The sequence below is a fragment of the Echeneis naucrates genome, chromosome 22, assembly GCF_900963305.1.
Source record: "Echeneis naucrates chromosome 22, fEcheNa1.1, whole genome shotgun sequence".
NCBI lineage: Eukaryota > Metazoa > Chordata > Actinopteri > Carangiformes > Echeneidae > Echeneis > Echeneis naucrates.
The window spans coordinates 16,595,855-16,609,038 of record NC_042532.1 but is presented as its reverse complement, the minus strand read 5'-3'; the positions used below and the strand labels follow the sequence as shown (position 1 = coordinate 16,609,038).

Here is a 13,184-nt window from a genome sequence, read left to right as displayed (position 1 = left end):
ATAAACAGTTAAATAGACTTATTTAAGTTTTTTAAGTGCAGAGGAAAATTTTTAAAAATGTAAAATCTTTTCACAAAGTTTACATTTGTTTAAATAGTAAGTAATAGTTGAAAAATGTCACACTTGCTTCCATTGCTGAAATGTAGAGCAGCATTTATATAATTTGAGAAATGTCTGTGGTACATTTTAAAATTTCCAGGTGCTGCTGAAATTGTTTGTCAACAACACTCCTGTGAGTCAATCCTCTGAAAGTCCCACAATATTTTGCTGTTGTAGTTCTAAGAGCGACCAGTTGGTGTCGTCCTCTCGCCATCTCCACCTCTACCACCACATCCATCAGACTGAGAGACAAAGATGTCTCTCTCTGTTCTTGTGACATTTTGGACACTGATGTCTCTATGATGTCAATGCAAACTGTCCTGACTTATTTTTAAATTATCAGTGTTTTTGAATGAACCCCCGTATTTACCTCTGATAAAGTTTTTGTGTGTGTGTTTTGTCTGTCATTATTTAGTCTGCATTTGTTTATTATTTTCATTTCCTTTTTTTGTTTTTTGTTTTTTTCAGGAGCTGAAGAGAGTTGAGTTTAAGTGCCAGCAAGTCAAGTGCCGTGCATCCTGGATCCTCTCCTCCCTGCCCTTCAAGACCTTCCCCCCAGCTGAGCTGCCATACTTTACCTCCATCTCTGGACCTGAAACACACATCCAGTCCTGAAGACTCAGACAAACAGAGTTGCAGACCTGACTGCCCCCCCACCCAAGCAGGATGATCACCTCAGAGCTCTCCGTCCTCCAGTGAGTGAAATGTTGCAATGTAGTTTTTTTATTGGTCAAATATCAATTCTCCTACAGTTCAGGTTGTATTAATTTCATCAGAATATCATCATGATGTAATTTTATATGCTGCTAAGAAGTCCTAAAAAGTGAGCTGACCACCGATTAATTTATATTCTCTTTAGTATTTAAAAGTGATTGAAAGGTCTTACATTGAATCCAGAACAGGTAAAAGGTTCTAATAGTAGACCTTATTAAAATCACAATCGCTCTGTGTCTTTGTGTTTTGTGTTCATCAGGGACTCATCCAATGAGTCAGGTGCAACAGACACAGTGGGCTTAAGTATGAGCATGAGTGAGATGGAAGATCCAGAGGCAAAAGGGAAGAAAAAGAGAGGGAGGCCTGGGAAACAACCCCCGGTACGAGTCTGTGTCAGTGGAGTGTGTGTGTGCTCGGATAGAGGAAATTAATGAGAAACCAGCTGTTAAAAGTACAGCTTTGTGTGACTGTCTCTGTAGGTGAGCCAACAAGCTCTTAGACCCCCAATCTGTGTATTTCTGTATTTGTGCGTCGATGTGCTTGTGCGTACAAGAGTTTCGTGGTGAAGGTGAGATGGAGATTATGTGTAACTGACTTTCCCTCCCCCACAGACGTCCAATAAGAAGCCTCGAAAGTCACCGACAGACAAGACCCTGGGAGTAACCAGAGGGCGAGGGAAAGCCAATGGTGTAGCTCAACACAATGGGGATGGGGGAGACCCTGTCACGTTGTTCGAAGTGGTCAAACTTGGCAAAAGTGCTATGCAGGTGGGTGAACAAGGTTTGGTTCAGTTAAATACATAAGATATATAAGAGGTTCCTCTTCCAAACTCTTTCTTAGACTCAGGTTCAACAGCTCTTCAAACTAATCAAACGATCTTGTGTGCTGTGGTTTTTCATGCTACAAATACGACATCATCATTTTTCTCCAAACACAATATTTGATTTTGCACCTGTGGTCATGTTTTCTCTCCTTCAGGAAAATATGGTTTATATATAGAATGAGCCATTTTAAATCCTCGCTTGTGATTGTTTATGCATGTGCATCTCGCTGTGTGCGTTACAGTCTGTGGTGGATGAATGGATCGAATCATACAAACAAGACAGAGACTTGGCGCTGCTAGATCTCATCAATTTTTTCATCCAGTGTTCAGGGTGCAAAGGTGAGACCGCTTACTGTAGTCACACCAGCCCTGTACTATAATCTGTTCTTCTATGCGAGCTGAATAATAAATACGAGTCTGATTGAATGTCATTGTTTTTGGGTAACCAGGAACTGTGAGGATCGAAATGTTCAGGAACATGCAGAATGCCGAGATCATCCGTAAGATGACTGAGGAGTTTGATGAGGTAAACACCGTCCTCTGTCACAGAGAGGAATGTCATCTGTTAGAGGAATGAATGGCTGCATTTATTAGCTCCCCAAATATATTTCCTTACTGGAGAAGCTGTTCGCACAGCATGCTCTCTCCTCAGGTACTGTTGACAGCAGGATTAATCCTCCACAGGATTAATGAATGCTTCAAATGTATATTGGATAACATTAGCAGAACAGAAAATGCAAACAAAAAGTGCATTCATCTGTGGGTGAAGGACAATGATTCATTTAAAATACTCTTAATTTTAACTTTTTAACTTTTAGTTTTTCAGCAGCATTTCACCACATCACATATTTTAAGGTAAAAACAAATAGCTGTGGTTAAACAGATGAGGCTCTGATCCCCTGACTGGTAACAAATGTGATTTTGAAAATATGTCTATTTATGGTTGAACAGCAGCCCTAACAAGTTAAAGTTATTGCCATCTGCACAGACGCTGGTAAACAATTGAATCCCTTCCCTTTTGTCAACAGGACAGTGGTGATTACCCTCTCACCATGCCGGGGCCTATGTGGAAGAAATTCCGCTACAACTTCTGCGAGTTTATCAGTGTTTTGATTCGCCAGTGCCAGTACAGCATCATCTACGACGAGTACATGATGGACACAGTGATCTCTCTCCTGACGGGGCTGTCTGACTCTCAAGTGCGAGCCTTCAGACACACCTCCACATTAGCAGGTGACAACACCATTTACGCTTAAAGCCCTTGCCTAAAGAGTAATTAAGCGAGTTGCACCGGCATCCACACTGGCTGACTGTGAATGATGACCATAATTAAAATGCTAGATATTGCACATTTGAATGAACCTTTTAAAATAAGGTGAAATTTAGAGTTTTAGAGAACTGCTTCAGTGTTTCATCTTCACACAACTGATATATTATTTTTGACAATTTCATATGACACAGTGAAAAGGGAACTTTTGGCAGGGACCTGTCAGTCCATATGTGAGATATTTTTTTGATAATCATTTCATTCATATTCATTGATTCATTTATGTAGCAATGAAACTGATGACAGCACTGGTGAATGTGGCGCTGAACCTGAGTATTCACCAAGACAACACCCAGAGACAGTACGAGGCCGAGAGGAACAAGATTGCTGGAAAACGAGCCAATGAGAAGCTAGAACTGCTGCTACAGAAGAGGAAGGAGGTCAGCTGAATTTTCATCGTCAACTATTGAATGAAGGATGTGTACAAAGAATCAGAAGTATTATTTAGGATATTGATTCATCAGCTGCAATAAACATGTTACTGAAATACATAACAACATAGCTTTGCTCTATCTGCTTATCTTCTCTTTGCAGCTTCAAGAAAACCAAGATGAAATAGAAAATATGATGAACTCCATCTTCAAGGGAATCTTTGTGCATCGATACAGGTACGTTCCCTGTCTATGTTCATGGTCAGACATGTTTTTCAGTCTTATATCGGTGCCTAAAAAGATGACAATAGAGACATCAATCACTTAAAACAATCAAACATGACTGATTTTTACTCTTCTTACTCTCTCCAGGGATGCAATTGCAGAGATCAGAGCCATCTGTATTGAAGAGATTGGAGTGTGGATGAAGATGTACAGTGATGCTTTCCTTAATGATAGTTATCTTAAATATGTTGGTTGGACACTACATGATAGGGTGAGAACTTATTCAAACAAGCACCAAGATTTTCCCACTTATTCCTTCTGAGAAATGACAGCTGTAGATTTTTATTGGATCTGATGATATTTACAGCAACACAAAAAGTTTTGTCCATATCCCACAGTCTACCTTTTGTTTGAGGTGTTTTCAATAGTTCCTCACTCTTTTCAGCAAGGAGAGGTGCGTCTAAAGTGCCTGAAGGCTCTCCAGAACCTATACACAAACCGAGAACTGTTTCCCAAGCTCGAGCTTTTCACCAACCGCTTCAAGGTAATGCCTTTAAGAATGAAGCATCATGCTGCTTTTAAGGTGGACAGAAGAACTCAACAGGAGAACTCTCTGCTCTGATCTGTTTTGACAGGACCGCATAGTCTCAATGACACTAGATAAGGAGTATGATGTAGCAGTGGAGGCCATCCGACTCGTCACACTCATCCTGCAGTGAGTAAAAAGCGGCAGTCTGTGTCACTGCATAGATTTTAATTATTCCTCATAATTTGTTACTGTTGGCCACCTCCGCCGGTGATATGTTGCAGGGGCAGCGAAGATGCTCTGTCCAATGAGGACTGTGAAAATGTGTACCATCTGGTCTACTCTGCCCACCGGCCCGTGGCTGTGGCTGCTGGAGAATTCCTGCACAGGAAGTGAGTCCACACATTTAGAGCAACACTTTCATCTGTGTCCGCATTCAAAGCCAGTTCAATGCTTTTTCTTTTTCTTTTTTTTTTTTCAGCTGATTGTGAACAGATAGGGTGGTTTCTTCTTTGGTGTTTTAATAGCAGTATGTTGACTTTGCCTCTCACCTCTCTTTCATCTTCGCTTACGCTCTTTCAGGCTGTTCAGTCGTCATGACCCACAGGCAGAAGAAGCACTGGCGAAGCGCAGAGGGAGGAGCAGTCCAAATGGAAATCTCATCCGCATGCTGGTGCTTTTCTTTTTGGAGAGCGAGGTAACTCTAACAATTACAGGAACCAATTTATTGTAATTACTCACAAATTGGACAGACATATGCACACACACATTACACCATATATGTGACAAATTAAACATACTATAGATGTACAAGGGTTTTTCATATTTAATATATTATAATATGTTTTAATTTTTTTAAACAAATATGATGTTTTTGTTTCATTTTATAAAAAAAATAATAATTGACTGTCCTGCCCTGGCCAACAGTGTTAAAGTGTGTGTGTGTGTATGTGTCTGTATAGCTCCATGAGCATGCAGCCTACCTTGTGGACTCATTGTGGGAAAGCTCTCAGGAGCTGCTGAAAGACTGGGAGTGTATGACTGAACTTCTGCTGGAGGAGCCAGTGCAAGGAGAAGAGGGTAGGGGACACACACACACACACACACTCACAGAGTTCCTGCCCTCTTTGTGAATTGGCTTTATCCTACTTTACAGGCGAAAAAGCAGCTCCAACACATGATGCAATAGAATCTTTTTCCTTGAAACTCCAGTGCATTTTCTTCTAATCTCTTAATTTCCCTCCCTTTCTCTTCACTTCGTGTCTGTCTCTCTTCCATTTACACTATCTTCCTCTCCTGCCCATCTCTGCAGTGTTGTCAGACAGACAGGAGAGTGCGCTGATAGAGCTGACGGTGTGCACCATCCGGCAGGCAGCAGAGGCTCACCCACCTGTTGGCAGAGGGACTGGTAAACGGGTAAGTATACACACATCATACAACGTAACCAGAATCTATACCTGCCTGCACAAAGAAGGTTTACTTATTAAAAATTCATTTATGTTCACAAGCAAAATTTGACATTTGTGTTTTATTCTATCTGACAGGTTCTGACAGCAAAGGAGAGGAAGACCCAAATAGACGACAAGAACAAACTGACTGAGCATTTCATCATGGCGCTGCCCATGCTGTTGTCCAAGGTAAGGCTTTCCCAATCTCCAGTCTGCACTCAGCCAGAAACTGGCGCTGATTAATGCGTGGGCATGTGAATGATTTCTTTGTTGAAGTGATTGATCAAGGTTTTATTTGTGAAGTCAGGAGAGGTGTCATGACAATTTGTCACTGTGGACAAGTGTGCTAGCTACATACTAAATATTTAATTGATCATCTTATAAGCTGACAAAACAAACAAAGCATCAGATGTTGACTGATGGGCCTTTCTTTCGCTTTCATGCTTCTGTGTGTCTCTTTGTCTTCCTCAGCTAAATTTTTGTTTTTCTATCTTGGTGCCGACAGTATCAGGCGGACTCAGAGAAGGTAGCCAACTTGCTGCAGATCCCCCAGTACTTTGACCTGGACGTGTACAGCGCCGGGCGAATGGAGAAGCACCTAGACGCTCTGCTGAAGCAGATCCGGCTGGTAGTGGAGAAACACATCGAGACAGACGTGCTCGAAGCCTGCAGCAAAACTTACAGCATCCTGTGCTCTGAAGAGTATACAATCATGAACCGTGTTGACATCGCCCGCTCGCAACTCATCGATGAGATGACTGATCGATTTGCACACTCGGTGGAAGAGCTGCTGCAGGAGGTATGACGGGAAGAGAAAATGTTTTGTTCTTATTTTATCTCTGTATGAATGGCATAACCTTAAAATTCAGTCTTTATCTTAGTCTTGCTATTTCAATGAGGTAAAATGTCACAAACTATTTATTTTATCAATTATTTATTAATTCAAATATGCATTTGACTGATAATCTACATCAGTTTAGATTCAAGTGGAGCCTGCACCAAAACTCCACTCATACTATACAGCAATAAAATACAGCTGACCGCTAAGTCTGGTAGTTGTCAGAGCATTTTGTACTAAGTACTGCTTGGTTTGCTTCACTGCAGGCTGAGGAGGCTGACGATGATGATATCTACAATGTTTTATCGACTCTCAAGAGACTCACAGCTTTCCACAAGTACGAATCTCTCTCCTTATCTCTGACTTTCAGCCTGTTTAAGGATGAGAATTATGATTATTTTAATTTTGATTTCTGGAATAGTGAAAACTGTTTCTGATATTGTGAAACTGAAACTACACAGTGCTTTGCATCACAGAATATTCTATGATAGGATGCGATACAAAGAAAAATTAAGTTAATTGATAAGGGTCTATATAAAGATACTTTAAAAGTCGCAGCACCTAATAAAATATCATGTAACTGAAATTGATAAATTATCTTCATTATTTCCTGCCTTAGTGCCCATGACCTGACGCGGTGGGATTTATTTGGAAACTGCTACCGGCTGCTGAAGGCGGGCATCGAGCAGGGCTCCATGCCAGAGCAGATCGCCGTCCAGGCCCTGCAGTGTTCCCACTACTCCATCCTCTGGCAGCTGGTCAAGATCACAGAGGGGGCTCCCAGCAAGGTACCAGCCCCCCCCCCACAGAGCTCACGACAGTGTACACTGGTTTGGGGCTCAGAGTTAAAGCTGCCTTGTCTGAGCCTCAGTGGCCCAGAGGGACAAAGGTCTGGATATCTATGGAGTGAGGAAGCTTAGGTGGAGAAATCCATCAGACAGGATGCTTATCCCTGATCCTGGGGCTTACTGCCAGTCTACCTCATTTAACTTTTAAACTGAGCAGAGAGGTCAGAGACCCCCAGGCTGTTAGCAGGCAATAGACTGACATCCAAAGAGCCAGAACACTTTAACCTCTAATCCTTGGCTGGCAAATGTTTGTTTTTGTTTTTTTTTTCCCCAAAATGATAAATTGAATGATGGTCTTTTTATTTCAGCTCAGGGGTTCTTCACTTCAGCCTTCTGTATTTACTCAAGTTTGATCTGAAGCCTTTTTTTTTTCATTATTTCCTCAATCAATTTATTAATGACAAAAATACCTAAAAATGCACATCAGAATCCACTTTATTCTCATAGATGCCACAAAACAGCTATTACTATTTATATCCTGATGTGCTCTCTGACCTGTGTATTCAATCATTTGTGTATTGTAAGTGTAAGTGTATTGATCGTTGAGCTTTAGACAGGTTTGTTGATAGTTTAAAATCATTAAGGTTTAATTACTTTGTTGGCGCAGTGAGTCAGCCCATTTAGTCTGACTAATACTGCTGTTAACATCCACTCTGACGAAAACAGCCATTGTTTGTGACCTTTGGGTAATGATTTGCCTGTGTGCGTGTGCGTGCAGGATGACCTTGTGGCTCTCAGGAGAGTGGTCAAGTCTTTCCTGGCCGTTTGCCAGCAGTGCCTGTCCAACGTCAACACTCCAGTTAAAGAACAGGTAACAACACAAGCCTGATACAACCAACAAAAAAGTGTCTCATCTCAGTTTGGATTGTTGTAAGAAACTTTTTTGACAGCTGATAGTTCAAAAATAAAATTAGTTTGCTGTCTTCACTCCAAGTTAGAAACAATCTCTGCTATGTTGTTTGTTTACTTTGTTTTAAATGTGCAGTTTTATTAGTCACTTGAGGGACTTTTTGTCAAACCCTAACTATTTTTTGTGCCTCTTGGCTCAGGCATTTATGCTCCTCTGTGACCTGCTGATGATCTTCAGCCACCAGCTGATATCCGGCGGCAGGGAAGGCCTCCAGCCGCTGGTCTTCAACCCAGACAGCACTCTGCAGAACGAACTCCTCAACTTTGTCCTGGACCATGTCTTCATCGACCAGGATGACGAGAGCCAGAGCATGGGTGAGGGAGAGAGATCTTTATTTATTTAAATTTTTTTTAAACCTTCTGGTTTTTCCTTAAGGTGTTGATACCTGAAAATTGTGAAAGTTTACCACAAAAATCCCACTTTTTTCAGTCTAGTCCTCATCTTTGGAACTTCTCTTCACTTTTGTGTGCTCGCCTGTAGAGGGAGACGAGGAGGATGAGGCCAACAAGATCGAGGCCCTCCACAAGAGGAGAAACCTGCTCGCTGCTTTCTGCAAACTCATCATCTATGACATTGTGGACATGCCCGCTGCTGCAGACATCTTCAAACACTACATGAAAGTGTGTATTCTAAACTGAAAACTGAAAGAAATTATTAAAGACAAATACAATAAAAAATGTAACTAAATGTAGGATGCTTTGACTTGATTTGGTTATAATTAATGAAAATCTATTGAGATTGAATGTGCTTACATTGTTTCTTCTCTCTGCCTCAGTATTATAATGATTATGGAGACATCATCAAAGAGACTCTCAGTAAAACCAGACAGACGGACAAGATTCTCTGTGCCAAGACGCTCATCCTCAGTTTGCAGCAGGTGAGACAGTAATACACACCCATACTTGTGCAGGTTCCTCATGGTGCAGTCACGGTCAGGACACAAACCCAACACTCAACTATAACTGTGTGTGTTTCAGCTGTTCAACGAGCTGCTGCAGGATCAGGGTCCCAACCTGGACCGAACATCATCTCATGTAAGTGGCATCAAGGAGCTGGCCCGCCGCTTCGCTCTCACCTTCGGCTTGGATCAGATCAAGACCAGAGAGGCTGTAGCCACGCTGCACAAGTAAGACCCACAAGTGTCCTGACCTATTGGCTATGAGACAGGGATGTGGTGAAGAAAATGTGCATGTTTTTCATCAGAAAGAACGAATCAAATTCCACAGTAGAGACACAAAATTTTCTACAGCCTGTGTTTTTTTGGTTTGTTTGTTTTGTGTGAGATTTTTAGCAATGAACCAAATCTATCTGAAAATCTGCTCTGTTTCACACACAGGGTGCTAAATCATCGAAGAGAAACTGGATATATTTATTTTTATAAGCTTCATCTAATTGAGCACAAAATGTGTAAAATTTTACATACTTTTAGAACTTTTAGAACTTTTTGTGTGTTAGTTACTCTTTTTTGCTCTGTCCTTCTTCTTCCACACTGTCACTTTTTTTTAATCAGGGATGGAATAGAGTTTGCATTCAAGTACCAGAATCCCAGAGGACCAGAGTTTCCTCCTATCAACCTGGCTTTCTTGGAGGTCCTGAGTGAATTCTCCTCCAAACTAATCCGCCAGGACAAAAAGACGGTGTAGGTGTCCACTCACATCATCACACTGGACAATAGACACTTCACTGTACTAAAATTGGAAGATGTTTATAAATATGAAATAAATGAACAAAGCTAAGTTACTGGATGTCTCCTCAGGCACTCGTATCTGGAGAAGTTCATGTCGGAGTCGATGTCAGAGCGTCGGGAGGACGTGTGGCTGCCGCTGATTTCCTACAGGAACAGCCTTCTGACAGGAGGAGATGAAGACCACATGTCCGTCACATCAGGCTCCAGCAGCAAGACTGGCTCGGTCCGCAGCAAGAAGGGACGACCGCCGCTACACAAGAAGCGCATCGAGGGTGAGCAGACAGCACCAAGACCATCACAGGAAAAAGAGACATACACGTGGTTACCTGTCACTGTTTTGCTGAAATTCAACTTCCTCTGTGTGTTCATTTCCAGAGGAGAGCAGCGTGGAGGGCTCTTGGATGATGCGTAATGACACTCTACAGACACCGGGGGCCCTGCAGACCCCTCAGCTCACATCAACAGTCCTCAGAGAGAACAGACCAGCAGAACACATGCCAGACCCGGACTCAGAACCCGGATCAGAGAACGACTTCGTACACAAGTGAGTTCAGTCCCGTATACATATACAGCTTGACTGCACAACAAATGCTGGCTCCCACAGCGTGTCAGCTGTGTGCTGACACTCTGCTCTGCTCTGCTCGTCCTCAGTCCTCAGATGCAGATGTCGTGGCTCGGCCAGCAGAAGATGGAGGAGGTTAACAGGAAGGACCGGACGGGCATGAACTACATCAAGTCACGCAGCAATCAGGGCGTCCGGCAGACAGTGTACGTGTGTCTAGCTTTTGACCCAACAGTGCAGTAGATTAATGGTGCTTTGCTTAGTGAACAAGCTAAGCAGAAAGAATAATGAACTAATTGTGGTTTCACCCCAAATCTGTAGGCGTGGGTTGATGGAGGATGATGCAGAGCCGATCTTCGAGGATGTGATGATGTCATCGCGGGGTCAGCTGGAGGACATGAATGAGGAGTTTGAAGACACTATGGTGATCGACCTGGTAAGTAACATCACTTCCTCTTGACTCATTTAAACTATGGTTCTCCCCAGAAGCACAGAAGACCCTCTACTTTTTCTTTCTTCAGTTTTTAATATTTGGCTTTTTTCCCCCTCTTAGCCACCTTCGAGGAATAGACGTGAAAGAGCAGAATTAAGACCTGACTTCTTTGACTCTGCGGCAATGATTGAGGATGAGTCAGTAAGTCAATCAATAAATGAGTCAGTCCGCAAAAAGTGTATCTGCATCAATTTATTTAAAAGTCGCATCTTATGGCAACCAAAATGTGAGTATGATTCATCGTTTTTCACAGTCTGACCAAATGATTGAACATAATGACTCTACAGATGAATCTATAAATGTTAGTTGCAGCTCTGTGGTTCATGAATCTCAAACGACTTCCATATTTAACGAATTTTCACTTCACATTTTAAAGCCATAATGTGTGAAACTGGAGCCTTTTGACTTTGTCATCCTCTAGTGGTGGCATTAAAGAAGACACTGTGGCAGACAGCCGTGCTCACTGCTCACTGCTCACTGCTCTGCTGACATTATTTCTTCTCCATCGTTCCAGGGATTCAGCATGCCCATGTTCTGATTCGGAAAGAGGCAAAGATCCTGAAATCGGGATTCAAATCAGGAGTAAACAGATGAGGGGGGAGGAGGAGGGCACTAACCCAGATCACCTGCCAATCAAACTCTTGAGAAGAAGAAAAAAAGACATTATTGAAGTACTTTTCTCTTTCTGATGATGGAAGGATGTTTGTCCGGTGGATCCACTGAGGGATCCCACATGGTCTGGGTCTCACCTGGAAGCATTAAACAAGGATCCGCTCTGTTTTTATCAGACGGGCTTGGCAGTGGGCATTGGGGGGGTCCAGAACCTAGTCCGGATCTTTCAAAAGCCTCATCATCCTGCTCTCATTCTTCCTCCTGTTCCTCCTCAGCACTATCGGTCTAGCTCTTCTTAGTGGTAGCTCTGATGGCGCTCCGGCTGCCGGCCAATGAGCGCTCGCGGTTTTTAACAATTTCTCTGTTACACAGATGTACAGTTGTTTGTTTTTGCGCTCGCCATCAGCAGCACAGAGCAGCGTAACACTCTATAGAACCCCCCCTCCCTCCCTCCCTCCCCCTTTTCTTTTGGTGTCGCACTTCGATCCGTCTGGTTAAATTCAACATAGAGAGGATCTCAATACTAAATGTTCTATATCTTTACTACTATTATCACCCACCGACCTCCCCTCCACCTGAGTCATCTGCGTCCTTGTGTGTGGTGGTGCCGGTGCGTGATACGTGTGTAAAGTGTTGGTGGTGGTGATGGCTGAGTAGTCGCATGTGCACACAGAGGTCAACAGCTGTAGGCCGATCTGGAGGAAGTGATGTGATGTCAAAGCAAAGCGAGTGCTGTCGTTTGTTTGACGGTGAAGCCGCACCCTTTACAGACCTCAGACAGAAGCCCCAGCTCTCAAACCTTTCTGCGCGCGCACACACACACACACACACACACACACACACAGACACACACACAGACACACCCAATAATGGGTTTTTGAAGTTAAAAAAAAAAAAAGTTTTAAAAAAAGACAATAAACATATTTTGAATTCTGTAGCTTTAGTACTAAAGTTTTAAATCAAGTGTGTTTTTGTTTTTGTCTGATGTTTGTACAGCTTTTTCTTGAATATGTATCTTGTTCGTTGCCAAATTGTGGCCTACATACTGACGGTTATTCCAGCCCCCGGCCGCCCCCCTCCACCCTTAAGTCATATCTAACGGTTACCAAGCTCAGATTGTTGCTGTGGGACACCAGCTTCTAAGCGCTGTATGGTCTGGTTGTAATCGTTTCACAGTTCAGTATTACAGCAGATTATTTGTTCGGGTCGTTCATCAAACAGGTCAAATCCAGCTCCTTCAATTTTTACACCTGCAGAAACAGTGCTAACTGATCCAACGTTGAAGATTTGTTGTTATCATTGTTCATATCCAGTGCAGTAATGGATCTTTGTGTCTGACAGATTTGTTTGAATGTGTTTTTGAATGTGTCCAGCCATATCTTTATTCCTCTCTGTTGGTTAATCAGTCTCTTACTTTTCCCCTCATTGGCTGGCTTAGCAGTCCTCCTGTAAATATCAGAGACAATTGGATCTTCTCTGCAGTGCAGTTGACATCGGTTGCCCTAAAATGCTCTAAAAGCCAGGTTTTTTTGTTTTTTTTTTCTGTGAACCTAAATTCTTTTTAATAAAATAAAATCTGTAATCGATTTATGGACCAGCTTTAGTGTGTCCCTTTTGTATCTCATCCTCAGTATCCGTTCAAAATAGCCTTCAGTTTGTTATACAAATACATTTTTCGTTGGCTTTGTACATATGTCAAGA

The 13,184-nt window shown here is 42.4% G+C and overlaps 1 protein-coding gene across 1 annotated transcript; it reads left to right on the top strand.

Moving 5' to 3' along the window:
* Window positions 1-765: 765 nt before the first annotated feature.
* stag1a (STAG1 cohesin complex component a) lies at window positions 766-13,069 on the top strand. Its single transcript, XM_029493256.1, has 31 exons — window positions 766-794; window positions 1,073-1,193; window positions 1,425-1,580; window positions 1,879-1,975; window positions 2,086-2,162; window positions 2,665-2,869; window positions 3,192-3,343; window positions 3,498-3,571; window positions 3,707-3,830; window positions 4,005-4,103; window positions 4,195-4,274; window positions 4,370-4,477; window positions 4,668-4,782; window positions 5,048-5,165; window positions 5,398-5,501; window positions 5,630-5,722; window positions 6,039-6,332; window positions 6,638-6,708; window positions 6,991-7,159; window positions 7,938-8,030; window positions 8,269-8,443; window positions 8,610-8,749; window positions 8,905-9,006; window positions 9,107-9,255; window positions 9,640-9,768; window positions 9,886-10,088; window positions 10,192-10,360; window positions 10,468-10,584; window positions 10,700-10,814; window positions 10,932-11,012; window positions 11,386-13,069. Exons 1-31 carry the CDS (start codon window positions 766-768, stop codon window positions 11,407-11,409), a joined length of 3,783 nt encoding a protein of 1,260 aa, XP_029349116.1. The 3' UTR covers window positions 11,410-13,069.
* Window positions 13,070-13,184: the final 115 nt, after the last annotated feature.